General features: G+C 41.4%; 1 protein-coding gene across 1 annotated transcript in view; it reads right to left on the bottom strand.

The window, feature by feature from the left end:
• Positions 1-6,705: 6,705 nt before the first annotated feature.
• Positions 6,706-20,141, bottom strand: part of IFT81 (intraflagellar transport 81) — a 40,978-nt gene continuing 27,542 nt past the window's right edge. Inside the window, exons 11-18 of the mRNA XM_086474141.1 lie at positions 18,292-18,441; positions 16,631-16,759; positions 15,399-15,488; positions 14,292-14,378; positions 12,660-12,731; positions 12,486-12,571; positions 8,005-8,050; positions 6,706-7,052 (exon numbers count right to left, since the gene is read on the bottom strand). Of these exons, the coding sequence (XP_086330267.1) occupies positions 6,870-7,052; positions 8,005-8,050; positions 12,486-12,571; positions 12,660-12,731; positions 14,292-14,378; positions 15,399-15,488; positions 16,631-16,759; positions 18,292-18,441 (843 nt within the window). The 3' untranslated portion in view covers positions 6,706-6,869. The remainder of the gene's footprint in view (positions 7,053-8,004; positions 8,051-12,485; positions 12,572-12,659; positions 12,732-14,291; positions 14,379-15,398; positions 15,489-16,630; positions 16,760-18,291; positions 18,442-20,141) is intronic.

Genomic DNA, 20,141 nt, shown 5'->3' on the forward strand with positions numbered 1-20,141 from the left:
AGCCAGTGAATCCCTTCAAAGGTTGAACATCATTTTGATGACAGAACTAAGAATTACGGCATGTTTTCTTCACACTTAAAAAAAAAGCCACATTAATTTGGGATGGAATGGTAAACACTTTTTAGACATTTCATAAAAGGATTGTATAATTCTTTCCGCTACACAGGGCGAAGTGTTACAAGGTTGTGTTAATGATCCCAGGAAAATATTTATGGTGCTTTTTCCAGCATATGAGTTCTCTCTTTCCCCCTCATTGTGTTTTACGATCAACCTCCACTTCATTCAATTAAATCAACAAGCAGAATAGAACCTTCCGTGTTCCCAGATTTTAAAGAGATGCATTTCACATCCAAATGGCTGAAGTACAGTGTAGTCAATAAAATTTAAAAAAGGAATAGTAAGCACAACAGTAACAACCCACTCTGAGGAATGCCATGCTCCACCTCTTTGTTAGACAAATTCAGATTGCTTTCTAGTCATTAGCTGTGGGAGGTATTTTCCTAAGGAGACTTCATTTTGAGATGGTGTCATCACCCCTGAAATAATAAATGCCCAATTTTCATTACTGTCCTTTGAACATTAACTCGATCTCTCGCTGTTTCGTGGCTCCCTCATGCAGGTACCTGAGCAGCCTAATCAGCCTGTGGAAAATGGAGAAATCCTTCAGAACAAAAGATGCAACATGAATGTAAAATCTTAGTGGAACAGGTTGTCTGTGGGTGACTTTTGGTGTTCCGACACAGTTCTGTTTTCCTTTTAACATGCTATAAAAACATGGTAAGCTGTAAAGCACAGAATAAGGGAGAAAGGTACAATGGTTTGTAAGTACTTAAAACAATTCAAAGGTTTTGAATGCTGCAGTCACAGAACGCAGGCTTGGAGCAAAGCATCATTCAAATAGCAGTTGATAAGCAAAATGCATCATTTTCATGTCATTTAATTTTTAGATTTTTCAGGTTTTAGAATCCTAAATTAATCAGCCCTTCCTGCTTTTGGTAATTCCCCGCTAATGGCTCTAAGATTTCTGCGATAACTGCAAAGAAATGCTTAAACATGAGTTTACTTGCCAGAAAATGCTGCAACAGTGTAAACCAACTAAACTGCTGAATTCTTCATATTTTATAACCCAGGCATTTCATCTGCTATTTAAAAAACAGTAATCCAGTTAAAAAAAAAAAAAAAAAAGGCATTAAAACTCCACAAATTTGATTTTAATTGCATAAAATCTTAATCAAGGATTTTGTGGAGTTTTCTTCAGTATGAACCAGTCGTAAATTTTATAAAGAAGAAATTGTGCGATTAATTTCTTCGTTGTTTCCCTTACATGGCTACAATTTGTATGTGATGTCTGCCTCTATGGTTTTGTTGTTGTTGCTCCCTAAGTGCCAGGCGTATTTTCTATTCCATTCCAGGGAAAAGAAGTAGGGAAAGAGAAAGGAATTTATCTTTGAAAATTGGTAAGATCCCATTTTCCATACTCCTATCAACTGCATTTTTTCCGGTATTAGCAAAATGTGCAGGATTTGCCTTTATCCTTTTTCAAAAGTAGACCTAATTAAGTGCTTATTGTATAAATGGGTGTTTTTAAAACTTGAGCAGTTGCAATAAAATTTAGAAGCTTAAAAATGACACGTTATTCTGTAATGAAGTCTGAACTGCAACCCTGCAACAGACATCGGCTTGAGAAGATCCATTCGCAGGAAAAGCCTCTAGTTCTTGACACTCAGCAAATGTGGAATGTGTGGATCCTGATTTGCAAAACTACACAATTTTTCAAAACTGAGAGGAATGGAAACGCAAAAAAAAGGTAAAAATATACTTCTTTTTAAAATAATAAATAATGCCTTTAAATACAAGGTAATGCATAAAGTTGTACTTTAACGATAAACACTATAAATAGTTCAGCACTAGATTTGTGCAAGACAGCCTCTCATAGATGTCTCATAAAAATCAAACCATATTGCAAAGGACTTGTGTATTTTGATTGTTTGTGCTGAGAAAGACTTCCACCAACATTTGATTTCTGTTATAAATCAGAATGTTTCTAACGGAACATTGATTTGTGTTGGAGGAAAATCGTTATTTTGGATAATTACAGTTCTTTTATATTCTCTCTGTCTTATAAATCAGATGCTGCCCCTTTAATTCCTGCTTGTTCTGTCAGGAGGAAGAATACAGAGCTAAATCCAGCAGACCTTATTTTGGCAAAACTCCCACTGAAGTCAGTGAGGGTTTTCTGAAAGGAAGGACGGCATGATTTGTCTCACAGTTCCTGCTGATTATTTGGAATATGCTTCCCTCCCCCCCCACCAAACACCAGAGCTCCTCACCAAGTTTGACATCACCACGGCACGGTGGTTCACAAAATTTTTTTTTGTCTGGAAACTGGAGTCATGAAAATCAGTGTAATGCAACTGTGAAAAATACCCTTTTCACCCAGTGACCTTGGAATGAAACAGACTGCCTTGGGAGTCTGCTACTGTGGAGCTAATGCTACAGAAACAGACACTGAGAATTTGGAGAACCCTTTTTAAATTCATGCTGAGAATTTAACGAACTTTTTAAACCAGCTAGAAATAGGTCAAATTCTGATTGTTAAAAAACAATTGGGTGTTGCCCAGACAGGTGGTACCTCATGATAAAACTGTTGATTCATGTCATACTTCCTCACTGGAATGCCGGCATGTCCATGAAAATTTCAATTCTGTTTCCATTTCAAATTGCAACGGGGAAAGGCAGCTGAAGAGTCAACAGCGTTCCTTCAGCAGGAAACCTACTGCTACGGACGATAACACAGGGCACACGTTCAGGTTGAGGTCTTTATTAGTCTTTATTTTTTTCACTAAAGTCTGAGCAAATACAGGCCCAACGAGAGAAACCAGCTCTGCGAGCGCCAGTGCTCTCCTCCTGCACAGACAGGATGACAGACCAACAGCCGTGTCAACGTGTCGTGACCTTTCTCCCAAGGGGACACCCTCCGGGTGACAGCACTTCAGTCTCCGTGGTCTTTCAGTTGTGCATCTGTCTGCCTTCATGGGGAAGCTGGCTCCAGGCTCACCAAACACTGCCAGGGTGGTGATTTAGGAACCGGACTGATGCTGCCAAATGGCTCTGCATAGATCACCCGCTGAGGACAGCCACCAGAGTTAGCAGTGGGCTTTCCGTCGCTCTTCATCTGGGCCGGACATGGAACACTGAGCTAAGGAGAAGCAGCTCTGTACTTCATTTCCAGTTCCTGAACCAGCCAGTCACTCAGAGCGCAGCTTTCGTCTTGCTCCTCGGGTCCTAGAGCATCCATGCCTATCAGTCAGAACATCCTCATCGTGAGGACCCTGTCTAGGCACTGAACTGTTGCTAAATACTTGTGCTGTGTTGTGTTTTATAACAGTGAGCGGCGTCACGCTGTAGGAAAGTCTTCCCAAGAAAGCTCTGGAAATCAGTATATTTAAACACAAATACAACAGCAGGGCTTAATTTGTGTGATTGTGGGCAACTACATGCGTACGGCTTCAGTGGTAGTAACACCCATGTGAGTAAAGATACACAAATAAGTCATCCCAGATTTGGGTTACTTAAGGAAGTCTAAGAACATTTATTTTGTTTATCATAGTTCAAACAGAAGTAAAATGATACCACTAACACAAACAAAATAACCTGATACTCAGGTGGTAAAACGGCTGCCCATACAACACGGCGGATGTGCTCTCTCCTCATGCCTGTTTCTGACGCCTGTAACTATTTCATCTCTTAGGTCCATGTGGAACTCGGCTGCAGCTCTAAGGACAGCTGAAGTCAACACGACTAAATCAATTCTGCAAAGCTGCAGCAGTTTATGGCTGTTCTATAGCTGGAACAGTTCCTCAGCCAGTTTGGGTAACGGTGAGGAGAAGCCTTCAGAAACAAAGTGAGCTGCTGCCCACGAGCGACTGCTCGGATCAGTGTTCCGACTGGAAGAAATTTGGTAAGTGCTGGAGCCCCAAATTTAACTATGCACATTTTTGATCGATTTGGACCTTCACAAGGGAAAGGTGGGTACTTTGCCCCACGGTACGTTTAATCTTATTAGTTAACCAGCTAGGCTACTAATAATAACAAAGCCAAAAAATTAGAAGTAAGCTTTTTGTTGCAAGTTAGGAAGCAATGACAAAACTGCGAAATTCAAAGGTTTTTGAATGCTCCTATCAAATCATGAACTAGGTGGGAAACCCAGTGAACGGAATCCATTAAAGCTGCATTTATTAAATGTCCGCTTGTATAAAAGGCTAAAAATAGTGTTTGAGTTCTTCCAATTTTCTTTTCATAACAGTTATGATTTTCTGCTTCATCTCAGAAAGTCGTTTTGCTGCTGCTGTAGTGGATAATCCGTGTGCCCTTTCTTGGTGCAGTACAAATGACAGAACACTAATCAGATCAGAACAACAATCACGTCATCTTTGAGTAACTAGCAATAAACTGTTTTTACAAGGAAGAAAGATGAACTATTTTTAGGGTAACTCTGAACAGACAAACAGAAAATTATTATACTCAGTCTTACTCTGCATCATTGCTATGGATTTCGAAAGCATTGCTTTTTCCAGGGCAGCAGGCTAATCCATGTAACACGTCTTTGCACAAATGGTCTAGTCAAACAGGGTTTCTAAGGCTATGTTAAAAGTGTTGACCTGGAGCATATAAAGTCCCCTTTCTCCCCACCCTGTCTGGTGACTCTGAACCATAGGCTGATTCCTAAGTAACCTAAATGCTCATTTTTGGTGATTATCTCATGTTTTCAGCATGTCTCATATCTAGTTGTCTGTGTTATTTTACTGTTGCTGGCAAGTACTGAGCAAACCCCTCCTTGAGAAGGCCAGGTATGTGACTACCACAACTTTCTTCAGCTCAGCAGGCCCCATGGTGCCACGCAGGTGACGGCTGGTAACAACGGCACAGGGCTAGCAGGGAGGAAGGGCACGGGTGTCTCTGGAGATGGCTGTGCCCTCACCACAGAGGCTGCCTACGTCCTTCTCCTGAGCTCCTCCCTTCCAGATCGATACGGCCTCCCGTCAGTGCCTTGCTGACGCCCGCTCTCCTGCCGTGCAGAGTAACCGACTCAGGGGAGCAGCGGGCGGTGGCAACGCTGCACGTTCTCCCCACCCCGTCCGACTCTACCTGGGCCCATGTCCTCCACCACAGCCCTCCTTCCACACCCGCTGAAAATGTGCGTAGGGGAAAACGTGCTGCTTCGGCTTGTCCTGGGAAAGATCAGGGTGCAGCTGTTGGGAAAGACTATCTTCAGCTATTCAGCAGCGTGGGAGGGCTTACATGAGGATGTCCTGGGAATCTATGGATCTGAGACCCACTCCTTCCACATACGCTGCAGTTTTGAACACTTTGAGGGGGCATCTGAAATAAATGTCATTAAATGACCCATTCAACCCTCTTTTTCCTGTGGCCCAGGCAGCTACTTGTCACTAACTATTTACCTTATTTCAGCAAAGAAATGTTAAAAAAAAAACCACCATACAGTCAAAATGTAGTGACTGGATTTCAGTTTAGTTCTGTTAACAAATATATTTAGTGCAAAAGCAAACTAGGAACTATATGATTACCGTACTTTCTCTTGATATAGAACACAGCAGAAGATCTCACAGATAGATACTAGAGAAAGCAAAATTACTTTTTATGGCCTGAAAAGACGTTCTACTTCAGGCAGGACAAACTAAAGAAAAACCCCAACCCCCACCCTATCTAGAAATTCAGTCAGCCAAGAGACTAAAGAAGAAGAGCAAGAGTTCTGGTCCCGCAGATTTATCTCTCTGCTTCTGAGCTGTGATTGTGGCTAAGAGGCGCTCAACCGAAATGATGAAGCGTGAGGGACAGTTTCAAGCCTCACCTACATTCCTCTTACCCTGGGTCAGCTGTGGGTCTCACGATGCAATTTTAAGGGCAGTGACGGTTGCCTGTAGCTCACGGGTCAAAGCCAGAGCACACGGCGGCCTTGCCTGCCTACCTGTGTTGCACGCAAGAACCACTGCGCCGTATTTACATCCTTGAACGACCCTCCATCCCTGGGATGACCCCCCTTGGGTAGAGTAATCACTTGGAACCACGCTGCACAGACAAAGCCACGCAAAATGTCCTCAGTGGAGAAAGCCTTCAGTTGATTCTTTCACATGGGCAACTCGGAAAAATTAAAAGGTCTACGTGCAAGAAAAATACATTTGTTAAAAAGAACAACAAAAGATAATGGAAAAAGCTCAGAATCCAAATAATTGTTCTCAGAACCAACTCCTGCCGCTGCAGCAATGAACTGTCTCCTGGAAGCCCCGTCAGTTTAATTCAGCCGTGCAAGGGAAGCACGACGAGGAGCGTGCAGGCAAGGTCTGAAAAGCTCAGAGCGAAAATGGCTCCATTCTTGCCAGTCACACTAGGTGACTAAAGACAATAGAGAAGGAGAGGGCCGAGCCAGGAGGTCCACAATTATACACCATCAAGTCCCAGGCCTTGCAAAAATGTAACCTTAGCGATGCAGAGTAAGGAGCAGAGCAATTACGTCTGTTTTCTGTGACCCTGGAGAAGGATTTCTTTCCCTTTGATCTCTGTGCAGATGCATGCCATTCCCAGCCTCATAAAACAAAGATTTACGATGAGGTTCACCCTAGTGCAGCTCTCAGAACAGATCTCCCCAACCACGTTATGTTGTCACTTAAACAATGGCCGAAAAGCTTTGTAGAGTGGTTCATTGCCCTCTTTATTTATCCACCAAAACCAAATAATGTACAACAAATTGTAGAAACGATGAAAGCAACAGTATTTAGTATGAGGTTACCTTTAGGATGCCATCAAACACACTGTCTTCCTGCTTTATGTTGGTATCGAGGAGGAAGGATTCATAATACAAGCCTATCTTTACCTCCTTCCTGAATGACTTGACCGATGGCTGTTTGATTTTGCTGTTTCAGAAAACATTCTCTCTTACATTCCATTAATTTCTCAAAATCCTGCCACATTTTGATCTGCTTCATATTTGGCCCATGACTTTCCCGTACAACTTTCTGCTTCTCTCGTAATTTCTGTTAAAAATACAAAAATATTAGATTTTTGGAGCAGTTCTATGCCACAAAAATTGCTTACATAGGCAGCTTGGAATGACAAAGATTTTTTAATGTGCTACTGAAATATTATTTAGTTCAAGTCGATAAGACTCCTTGCAAGTGATAAAGGCATTAACACCCGGGACTCAGATATCTGCTTTGTACGGATTGTGACAATTATTTCAACGTTTTAAAACTGTCTAAATAACAGTCTTATCTGTTTGAGAAGTTATGCTAAAAATCTGAGTTCATTTCGATACAGAGCTCTTGCAGGATCAAGTTGCAACCCGCCACGGATTCGTACCATGGTATTATCAACATGAAATCAACGTTTTACAATTAAACCCGCTTCTGATTATTAACAGTGGCAGCCCAAACCTGCAAAAACCGCTCACAGACTGACTCATAAAAGGGAAACCAATAAAAGAAAGACGTTCAACGTGAATTGGTGAGCCTGGCCTCGTCCATGCTGAGCTGAGCTTCGTACGAGATTAAAAATGGACAACTGCTTGTGTTTAACACTGCTGCGCTGATGATCCCCTGGCCTTTAGTAACAGCGATAAAGCTGACAGGCTCGAAATTTATTGTCTTCAACAGGTTGCTTTATATACAACATAAAATTCGAGCTGGCACAGTTTGTTATGCCCATGTTTCAGTTTCTTATCCAAATGGTTTTCAGGGAATGTGCTGTCACGTTAAGCTGTTTGACTATCTCTTACAAGCGGCTCATGCTATATTCGCAGGAAATCAAGCCCCGAAGAACGAGCACGATCTCTTTGCAGGGTATTAGTTACCAACGCCAGCAGTAATGGAATTTTCTTTGTAGGCTGCAATACACTTTTTATAAGAGACTGAGCACAGCCTTTGGTGAGAAGCCCCACAACAATATGAACTGTACAGTGTTTTTACAAGGTAAAAACCTCGTTCTTACCTTCCCAAGGTTTTCTTGTTCAAGGATCATTCGTGTGTACTGTTCTCTAAAGGAAATAGAAAATAATTTTATTATAATTTTATTTGGTTCTACATAACAGGACAGAATAATGATGCAAGTATGGAAAAAGATGAAAGTATTGGGAGAATCATAAATGAGATAGAAGAGGACATTTTTGTCCTTTTTGTCGTTGGACAACAGATCCTTTGACATCAAGGATCAGATCTCTGCGATTCTCTCTGTTATGCAGTTCAGAAGAGTGAAATTGGATAAGATCTCTCACATTTTGAAGCGGGCACGATTACTGCTCCTTCCAGCTTGAAGGCAACAGCAAGATCGTTTAGATAAGATATACCTGATCCCTTTTCAATAACACCCTTATCCTGGTGATACCGTGAGGTTAGCCTCAGCGACCTCCTCTGTCAGAGGTCACAAATCCACAGCCCTGAATTGCTGTGAATGCAGTGTTAGACGGGGTGGGAAAACACAGGAGTGAAGGGGAGTAGTTCCCCTCAGATCTGACAAATCCAGTGACTGCAATGGCACCGCTGTGCGTTCCTCGCTTTCAGAAAACAGCCGTCACATTTAGGCGCCTAAATATAGGCTTAGAAGCATAACTGTTGACATTCATTATTAAAAATCTTGGCTGTACACCTTTGTCTGTAACAAGTGGCTGGATCACTTTCTGACATATGCAAACTTGATACGCGAAACTTGACAATCTAATATGCAAACCGTAACAGCACGATTCAGATACATTACTAGGTACTTATTTTAATTCTTTTCTAAATGTGACAATAAAAAAAACTCTTCACTGATCCACTTGAAAAAAAAAATCAATTATTATATTTTGTGTGTAACAGGTATACTTAGAGGTGGAGTGTATATATATATATATACACATATATATATATATATATATACTTGTATACTTGCTAGCAGCATACAAACCAAAGCACTTTCCACATACAAACTGAAGCTCATCTAAAGCACTTTCCAAATTGCTCAGGGTAGAAGGCCTTTGCATAGAGAAATCCTGATTTCCAGGAAGGAATATCAGCCTTCTCATACCGGAGGGTGAAGGTCTGCTAGAGCATGGGGAGCAGCCGTGTAGAACCAAGGCACAGCGTTTCTCATATTCCTTCCAGCTCTACCAAGTATCCAGGCTCTCGACGGGAGCACTTGGGCCCCTGGCCACCTGGTCCTGCCCGCCACACGTGCGAGGAGCGAAGCTGGATCGTTTCATGATCTCTCGCTCTTGGACAGTTCTAGGCAGAAGAAATGGGAGCCATCTTGAGGCTGCTCCAAGTGCTGTGCTGCACAGCTGGTCCCCAGCAAACCTCACCCAATCGAAGAGATGGAAAGCCACACTGAATCTTCGTATTTCCACTGGCACACAGCATCTGTTCACACACATTTGGCCTCAAGAACGTACTTTTTTTTTTTTTTTAAGTAGAGTTTTCAAAGTAATCATCAGAAGATTAGATGTCTTTCCTAGTAAGTTTTTCTTTACTATTTATAATGATGACTGGAAAGAATGCAACTTAATAACTTCTTTAAAAACCCCACAACTTTCTATTTGTAGAGAAGAAAACTAACTTTTCACATTCCTGAGAAGTGACTCCACGGAACAGAGTTTATATTCAATAAAGAGGGTCGGAATTAAGACATTTTTTGTTCAATACGTTGTTAAGAAAGTGCTGTTCTATTTATGGTTCATTTTTACTCCGTTTACATTCCAGTGCCTGATGAAAAATACATTCACATTCTAAAAGGATGTCTAGAAAAAAATATTATCCTCTCATTTTATATTTTGCAAAGGTCTCTATCTTGAACTTCGTTGTAATTCATTTAAATGCAACAGGTCTGCGACCTCTTACAGGAGGTCAAAAATGTGTACAGTCACTGCGAGAGGATAATTTCCCTCGCTGCTGTGCCCACAGTTAGCAAGTGAAACGGGGACAGTGCAGAGAGTGGTAATGCTCCGCTCACATTCTCCTCGCCATACCTGGAATTACATAGCTGGACTCTCGCTTAATTCCAGCGTTTGGCTGTGAGGGCTGGTCTGTGTGAATGCTCCCATTGTGGATGCTCGTTTCCCAGCTCTCTCGGTTGGAGCATTTTTTGCTCAGCGCCTGTGAATAAACTCGGACCCTCCCCTTCCCTGCGAGGCCATAAAAGGACCGTGCCTGCTGTTTGACCCGCATTTCCTCGCAGCTGCTTGGCTGAGCTGCGTCGCTTCTCATACTAATGAATATTCACATCATCACTACGATTTTTCTCACAGCCACTTCTCTTTTCATCCTTCTGCTTAATTTTGCTGTTTCATCGCCTTCCATTAGATCAATCTTTCCTTTCCTACAGCCGTCCATTATTCTGTGAGATGGAATAAGAGGCTTCTCAGCCTCCACTCCCATTCTAGCTCCACGTCCTTTTCTTCTCCCACCCTAACTCTGCAGTTTTGATTCTTTTCTTACTCTTATTTTTCCTATGTTGTTTACTACGTAGTGTTTAAACATTTTCATGCCTCAGGTCCTTGCAGAAGCTCTCTGTGATGGATATTAATCGAGCCCTTCATTTCCTGGTGAGCTCAGCCTCACGTCCTGGAACAGCAGGAGGTGCAGCTCCACTGGTACCAGTGCAAGGTGCATCAGGACAACTTCCACTTCGTGAAGGACCTGATGCAGTACAACCTCATCTCTCAGTGTCTCCTGAGGGAATCCCAGGAGCTCTCTCACTCAGTTTGACACATCGCTATCCCTGTCAATGGCCCCGTTCCAGAGCCCATAAAATCTTAGTGGTCAACTACTGCCTTTTTTCACTCCGCTCCACAATGAGTGAAGAAACTGCCTTTGGTGACACAGAAGGACATTTCGTTACGCGTACTGCCAACCAATGGCGCTTCCCTCGCTGCCGCCGCTGCAGAAAGGTCCAGAAATTCTTCTGAAAGGTAAAAAGTCCGAAGAGAACAGGTAGCTTGGGAAATGAAATTATTCTTCCATCTCCTCTGAGAAGTGACAGACAACTACTGGTTCTCTTTTCCTGTTGTGACGTCAGAAGACTGGATGGTCTGAAGCTTTCAAACGGACTGTAGAATGACCGTTAACTATCTAATGGAGCAGTTCTCTCTTTGCTTTGCCACTCAGTCATGTTTTTAAACCGTTTTGTGAATGGGATGATTTTGTGAAGCATTTTGGCACGTAGTACAGAAGACTGTACATGAGCCACAGCTCTGACGTGACACATTACACAGATCTCGAGCAACAATCTGTCCCGTCGCTGAAACACAAATGCAGAAATCTAAGAAGAGACCTCACATCATGGAATTGTACTTGCCGCGGCTTTTTCAGGCCTAAGCACCACAGCGAGCTGTAGGAATGGCGATGGAGGCAGGCGGTGAGACGGAGAGGCACAAGGCAGAGCTGATGCCCCTCCGCGCTGAACTAACAGGGACATGCTCCGACTACAACTTTAAGGAGACCCGAGCCTATGCTCAAAACATCAGAGTGTTTTTCACTCATTCCATTCATTAAAAATTAATTAAAAGACCCTTGATCAAACCCAGCAAACAGGAATTTTGAAACTACTGTTTTGATCAATATTTTCGCGACCGAGAAATACTGTGGTGCAAACGCCAGAGACCACTCTGTAAAACTAGCGACAACAACTCAAGCTCGTTTATTTTGTTGACAGCTACCATCGAAGACACATTTTTGTCAAAGACAGACATTCTGTTTTCCAGCTAGTTTCATTTCACGCAAAATTCTGAAATTTTTAAAAACTAATTAGGAAGAATAAAACCCAGGTATTTGGAACCTTTTACCAAATGAAAGCTATAAATGTTTTCTTTTGGATTTTCCTGGTGTTTAATTTTGATGGGGCTGAACCAGTTGTTGACTTTATCACCTGAATTTTGTTTCAACTTCTATACTGCATTGAAAGATTGAACATACACAAAGCACAATCCCTTTCTGACAGTATATGCACCCTCCCTTCCTGCAGCGGTGATGGCGAGAGCTGTGACACTCAAAAGAAGAGGAGAAGGTTTGGGAGAAACAGCCAGAATCTGAGGGCAGCACATGGCTGCTCTCTGAGAGGTGGCAGACCTTCCACCCCTGCACTGGAGTCTCGGGGTAACTTGGCAGAGGCATTACATCTGGTAGAGCCACGCTTCCCGCAGGACCTCGCTGCAGCGCAGCTTCTCTGAGCTTGTGCCAACAGGGGCTGCAAGTTAAAACCGCTATCTGGGGCCTATAATCTCCAGCAGGAAGGGAAAACCTTTTGGTATGTCTGAGAGAAGTCATAGGTTTACAGCAGTATATACTGCAATTTGAGATACTTATTTTTAGATTATTATAGTGTTTCTAAATTTATCAGGTGAACTCCTCCAGTTCGAATGCCAGTGAGAAAATTCCTAACTTCAACCTTCGTTTATGAATATTCTTCAAGTTAACACGAAGGAAATACATGAATGCACTTACCGAATTGCCTTTTGTCTCTCCTGTGGGTCTGGGGAGATGTACGCCTTCATTTCTTCCTTAGCGCGCTGCAGCTGTATTTCTAGATTCTACAAATGCACAATTTTTTAAAAAAATACATACTACAATTGCTGTTTCATTTTGCAATGAACAATTTGGTCCCTCTTGTGACCTTACCCTTTTCATGCAGTTAATATAACGGTAGTTGCTCTCTTCCTGAACACACTCCTCAAGAAGTCCTTTCACTTCCTGCAGGACGAGAGTAAGATTTCAAAGGACGCTGTGACTGAAAGCCCACAGGAGGTGCCTGTGCTGCTACAAAAGCCATGAGGCCTTAACAGAAACAGGCATAATACTGCTTGATAACTTCTTCGGTGTTTATATAATTTGGGCTTTATGGAATTCTCTTTTAAAGCAAAAGACAATAGATTTTTTTTTTAGATTTGCAGCTTCCCTCACAGTTAGAGATGTCAATGACTGTTAACAGGTGTTTATTAATACGACTGACTTCTAACAGACACCTCACAAGTGCTGCCAAGACCCTTACCCCTAAGCCCATCTGAAGTGCTAAACACAGTTGTGAATAAGCACTTCCTGGAACACAGCGGCAAAACATGCTACGGGCATGTTAACAGTATGTTAATTAGCAATCAATAATTACATTGAGGAGTATGGAGATAGTGAGTTAGTCCCATCTCCAGATGGTCCATACAGAAAACCCCTAACAATCCAAATGGCATTCACGCGCTCCAGGTCACGCAGCAGTTGTCAACTCCAAAGCTCTGTGACCAGCTGGAAACCTGAATTCTGCTGTTCAGCCGCAGGAGTTTGCTGACACTCGTGTCCAGCTTACTCAGTGGATGTGAGCGTCACCATGGGTTGGAAAATGGCTAAGATTTGTCTGCCAAGAACAAAAGCCTTGATTGCTATTGTAAAATAGCTCTTATGGAATGTCTACTCCATAGTAGGTTTATCTGTGGATTCTTTTATTTTGCTTGGATTAAGCCACACAGAGGTACTTTTTGTGCAGGAAAATAATTATCTATATATCCACCCACACTTTAAATGTCTATCTTTTTTATTTTGAAATATATTCCTTATGTGGGCAAGGCCTTGAAGAATCAAGCCCAGACAAAATTCACAGGAGGGGATCTAGTGAGATACAGCAGATTCACATGAACACATCGATGGTGTTCCCACCTGAAAGGATCGCGCTGGTTTAAGTACCTCCCTTCCTACAGGTGCTACAATTCAAGTAATGCAGACACTACGTACACACAAACTCTTAGCTATACCTATATGGTTGTATTCTTAAAAATTTTTAAGAATACAAGACAATCGCATTTAATGAGCTATCCTCGCTATCAATTTCAGTGCATTAATTATCCATTGGACTGGTTGCTAATTTAATGAATCTGCTAAACGTATATAAAGATTTGTCTTGATAAATAAATCCTTATTTTATGGGCAGATTCTTTCCTAACACATAGTACTGAGGTCAGCAGGATTCCTGGCCGATGCACCTTCTCTTACAACATCCTTGCTCATCAAGGCTGGACGGCGGTGGCTGGCTGGATGTCCCACCGTGTGCATTTGTTGCTGTTCAGAACAGGAGATGTGTGCGGCGGCAGCCAGCCCACAGCAGCTTCAGGCGTGGCTTGCACAGCTGTGGATCACCACTGACTCATTTCCACCTGAAGTGGATTTGTACTTTCCATACCCAGGGGGAAGGCAGGGAAAACACGGTACCACAGCGAATAACACGTTGGACAGCATTTATGAATACGCATGAACAAGCCACCACCTTACCTGTTCCAGCGCAGAGCGGTTGCTCTCTAACCCCGCTGCACAACTGTCGTATTGGATTTTTTTTTCATCACATTCTTGAGTTAATTCCTTTAGTGAAAAGGGCAAAAGGGTACACAAATGAAATCTTCAATTGACGGACATGTGACCTTCAGGCGGACTGTGCTCTCATCGGTCTCACACATCAGCCCCAGCCACTGGCACGCTCACAGACCCTTACATAAACCCAGCGGGCACACGGGTATTGTTACACACGGGGAAGCCGCTCGCCTCCACTCGCATACTGGAGGATCAGCTGTATACACCACAGCATAGCACACAAATTTCCTCTTTACAGCCACATCCATCGCTTTAACGTGGTGGGTTAACGGGGCAGCGTTTGCAAGAACAAACGAAAAATAGTTGTAAAAGTAGAGATTAAGAAAGGATTCATATACTTGCTACCTACGGAAAGGCAGCTTTCTGGTTGTACACAACAAGCGCCTGAGCTGGATTTCATTTGCTGACACTTTTAATAGGACCATTAAAAGTGAGTTTTCTGGAAATGTAGCGGATAGATAAATGGATAGCTCTACTTCCATGGCGACGAGCCAACTCACAGCAGCTGTGGACCTGAATGACTTCTTTTTGGCTCTCTCTAAAATTCTGAAAACAAATGGATTAATCTGTTGTTCCTACAGACTAATACAGGACTCAGATCAATGTATTCAACTATTTGGATGAGATATTATTTGCAATCCATTTAAAAAGGAGAGCGTTCGTTGAGATCATTAGTGCTGAGATGCAGAAAAAGCTTTGAAACCAATTTGAAAACCAACTTTGCCATGGTTTTGAACCGCAGTTTTTAAAATTTTCCCCTGGTGCAGTAATTTTGTTAATTGCTATAAAGGACAAAATTTTCAGCCTGATTTTGTGCCTGCACTGTCAGCTTTTACAAATTCCAGTCTTTAACATGCTGCCTGTTGCAAGTTGCTGTTGACCCATTCTGGTATTTCCAGCTTTCCTTCAGAGGTGGTTACGTCCTTGTACAGCACTACAGAGATCTGCAAACTGAACTGATTTGTGATTCTGACTTTATTTACATGGGATGAGAGAAGTGTGTCTACTAACCTGGCACTTTTGACGCAGCTGTCTCAGTTCTTTGATAACAGGAGCTAGACTTGCCTTCTTCTCTGCCACCATGGCATTCAGTTTTTTTACCTTAGAGAGGGACAAAATAATATACATTCATACTGTGATACTAACAGCACGTTTATATAGTCAGGAATGTGAAAAGAAAGAGAAGTAAATCAAAATACGGAGAGAAAAAATGTGCGACGAAGCCTAAATCGTATCTAATACAACATAAGTTCAGGCCTAATTACCAAAGGGACAGAGCCCACCTTGTGGGGGGGTTGTTACCACAAACGAGGCACATGCCGCTCCCACTGGTTCAACTGAGAACATCTCAGAGATGTCCAGAAGACTGTAGCCTACGGCCCAGCCGCTAGAGAGCTTAAGGAGTAGGGGAAAACGAAGGAGTTGCATAGAGGTGGACTGACAGAAAGGAAGAAATCCTTAAGAAAACCAACCAACCAACCAACCTGCAGAAGTCAAATAAGGTTTGAAAATGCTAAATCGGAGTCACTTTAAAATATTTATACTGCAAATTCAAATTTGATCCAGCGTTCTATTTGAGAGTCATTCTGGTTTAATTATACCACTTTCTTTTCAAAGCACCCTAATGATTTCAAAGAACGCTATTTTGCTTTTTGCTCTTTTAGAATATTTTCAAATTAGAAATTCAAGTTCTGTCTTGCTTCTATGGCTATGTGGGAAGTTAAATTAAAGCATGACAGATCCAAGGGCAATTGAAAATTAGGCTATAGAGAAAAAGATATTTAGCTCTTTAGGCACAGTAAGTAATTTTTTAACAAATGCTTAACTCCATCGATTTGCAAACATTTTAGAAAGAGATTCTGTTAAAGATTCAAACCATTCATCTCTTTCAAATAAAGTGCAAGAACAAATATGAAAAAAATTACAAAAAAAAGTAAAAAAAACAAAGGTGACAAGACTTGATATCCCTAATGTTTCTGAAGGGGAGGAAAGTAGGATTTATTTGTAGGATTTCTTTTTTTATATAACTCTAAATCTCTTCCTCGTACATTAAAAGAAATGCACATTTCAGTAAACTCTTTCAAGATTACCTTCGCAGATGTAAACTGTTTGAAATTTTTTTATATGTAAATATAGATCAAAAGAAAATTAAAAAACCAAACAAAAATATTAAACTTGGTTTTATACGCTGAGGAACCAGACATTCAAATTGAAGAAATACAATAGTTTAAAACAAAAATCACCATTTCAGACATGTTATCTAGTGTCCGGCCTTTCATTTCATCCATTTCGCTCTTCACTGAGGATACTCTTTCCAGCTCCTCCTGGGTGTAACTATATCCAGAAATACCTTTCTTGTCTTCAATAGCTTGCTGCAGACACAACAAACAAACAAACTTGACATTCCATTCTCCCTTGGTGTAACGGCCTTTAGCAGTGCTGGCTCATCAAGTGCTCATCAAGCGCGTAAGGAGGGTATTTTCTGAAATCTGAAAGCCAAGTGTTGATTTACGCATCCACAATGTGTTAAAAAGCACAACATTCTGTCTTAAAAGTGCCACGTATCTACGAGCTCCAGGTCCTTTAACCTCAAAAGCCTTTTACAACCATAGGTTTAAGAAAAGATTTGTCTTTCCTAATAGCTACCGCTACCATGATGGGAGCGTTCTGCAGGCCTTAGAAGCAGTGTGTAGCTTGACAGGGCGTTATACCCAGGGCTAGAAAACCTGATTTTACAGGGAAAAAGTGTTCTGTTCACCAGTCATCTGGTGATAAGAACTTTCTGAAGCCAAAGCTCAGTAGTTGTACTACAAGGTAGTTTAGACAAGGTCAGACTTGAATGAGAATATACTGTTGACCATGCGCAGCCACTCCTCCGAAAAACTTCTGGTGCTTTGTCTCTGCTGTGCTCTTCCTGCGAGATGACTGGCGTGTGTCAGTCATCCTGCTGGAAACAAACACTTCATAGGTGTTTATCCACCTTCCTTCTAGCTGAGTGGCAATCACGAGAAAAAGCTCTGATCCTGCTGCTTAGGTGCTTCTCTCTATCCAGGTGGCAGTTCTGGTTTTATTTTTAATTAAACAATGAATGCCCTGTTGGAACAGCACGACGTTGTCCACTGCATCTACGTGAGTATATTGCCAAAGTCTGTCCCATGTATTTTCACACTTTCAATTTTCTTTTAATAAGGCAAACACTCTTATGTTTAATAAGGCAAAGTATGTACATGCAACAAAACAGATATAAGGTAAATAAACCCAAAGTATTTTGACACAAGAATACTGGTATTGGAAAAAACCACTACAGCAGTAGTATTGCACGTGTATTCCCTGAATGCTTACAGTTATGCATCACAGAAATCCTTCTCCTGCTGTTCAGGCTTAGAAAAAGCATTCATCCAGTTTTAAATTTTTCACCGACTGTGAAAATGCATTTTCTTCTAAATATTCTGAGGTTATAATGTTTCCCTCCTGCCCCTCTTTTTTTAAATACTATTCCTATATACTTTGCAGCAGTAACTCGAATCCTACTTGCTGTTGATAATTTTCAAAGGCCTTACTATGGATGTGGATACCGAAAACTATTTTAAGAATCCAGCCTTGCTCTGACTGGAGTTAGTGAAGATTTACCATTGACTTTAAAAAGCAGGGTCAAGCCCCTCGGTCTAAAAAGAAACTGCAGAACAGTCGTGGCTGCCTGTAAGAAACAGTTGCTGAACATAAAGCACAGCAGCTCAGCAGAGTCAACAGGCAAAAATAAATTTTATACCCTAATGACTCTTTTATTAATGCCAGGAGGAGAACTGAGGCTGGTACACATTAGAGTCCAACAAAACAACGTCCCTCTCATGATATAGCTGTTATCAGGGAAGGAAGGGTGATGGACTGGGGGAGCTCGTGTTACCAACTGCTGCTGAATAGCCTCGTGGCGCTGTTTGAGAAGTTCCTCTGTCCTCTGGAGGATACCATACTCAGCTGTAATTTCTGCTATTTCCAGTCGCTTCTTTTTATAAAATGTGTTCTTGCTCCGGAGCTTATTAACATAGTGTTTAAACTGGAAAGGGAAAGAATAGAAATATCAGTTAACTTAAAGCTAAAAAGGGCCTTATCACAGACTGTTGCTATAGAAAATGTAATTATCCTATTTGGACTGCCTATGGAAGATAAGTGTTTAGAACAGAGGACTGGAATTCAGGATTCCCAGGGTCTATTTATTTTCAGCTCTGCATTTGTTCACCGAGTGAGATCAAGAAAAGCAGCTCTTATTGCTTTCTGTCCCAGCTCACTCGTTTGTAATAGTGAGATCATTCAGTTCTGCTCACCACCATTTGTCAGCTGGAAAAGTAATTACTCTTAGCAAAACGTTGTGAGAATCACGGATAATAAAAGAGTTAATGCAATAGTAAGTTGCACTTGTAACAGAGCACCAGATCAGCAGTGCAGAGCCCCAAAGAGCTCTGCAGACCAAGAAACATGATAAGAGTGAGGAAAAATCGGAAGAGAAGAGGACATGGGAAAAAAAAAAAAAGATCATTTTTAAAAAATGCTAGTTCTTTATAGTTAAAATTTCTTGTTCTCTTTCCTTGACTCTTGCAGACTTAAATGATATCACTGGCTAAGTTTTAAAAAACAAGACAATAAAAGCAGAGTCCTTGCATAGAAGCAGAGAAATGTAATATCTATTTCACTCAAAATCTCAAAATTACAAAAAAGTAACAAAGAATTTATATTTTTATTAAAGACTAAGTAAAATAACACATATCCTTGTGGATCAACAGCCTTCACTAATTTACATCTGAATCCATGTGTGCCCAGTTTGTAAAACATATGAAATATCAGGTCTTGAAACAAACATGTAATATTTTACTCTGCTTTAATGTTTTCCATCTGTCAAATAGGCTTCGCTCTTACTCTTATATTTTACGTGAGAGCTATGAGGCAAACGCCAGTCACAGCTCAAAAATGCATTCAGATCCAGCGGTGGAAAGCAAATAAAATTTATTAGAGTAAATGATGTAAGAACAGGCTTCAGAACAGTCCTTGATGAGGAGGGGTTCAGCGTGCGCAGGGAGCACAAACCGGGCAGCCCCGAGGAGCAAACAGGGAGTCTCACAACCACTGCTGCAAGTTGAAAACTTAAACATAAAAGAACTTAGATTTTGAAGTTTACATTATTTTCTCTTTTTTTTTTTTTTTTTGCAAATTATGCCTCGCCCTTCTAAAGAATCAATCCAAAAATCCAATGTGACCACAGCCTAAGAACCCCCAGAGTAACTGTACGTTCTATAAAAAGTGTCCTGGGCAAAATGCCCAAAATGAAATCAACCCTGTTCATCTGCCATCCTGTGCAATATCTAGGCCAAAGCTGCTCCTCTCTTGCTATGCTCCAGAACTATTTTTAAAGCCAAAAGCTATAAACGTTTTTGGTGAAAGAACAAACCCACAAATTACTCAATGTGCTCTATGCAGATTGGACTCTGTGTGGCTTTGGAGTACCATTTTACATCGCGCGTACTACCTAGCACAAGGAGAGACAAGGTCACCTAAGCCACAGCACTGCGCAGCAGAGGCAGTTGTTACTCTCGTCCTGCCTTTGTTATATTATCGGCACACTTAATATAGTAATACCAGAACTAATTCTTTTTCATAGCAAGTTCAAGTATATCCCCTTAGTTAATACAAGAGACTTTTTTTTTCATTGCTTAGACAATACCAAGTTTTCTGTGATTTTCAAGAGATTGTAAGTACAATCTC

This window comes from Leptosomus discolor, chromosome 16 (genome assembly GCF_034619465.1).
Source record: "Leptosomus discolor isolate bLepDis1 chromosome 16, bLepDis1.hap2, whole genome shotgun sequence".
NCBI lineage: Eukaryota > Metazoa > Chordata > Aves > Leptosomiformes > Leptosomidae > Leptosomus > Leptosomus discolor.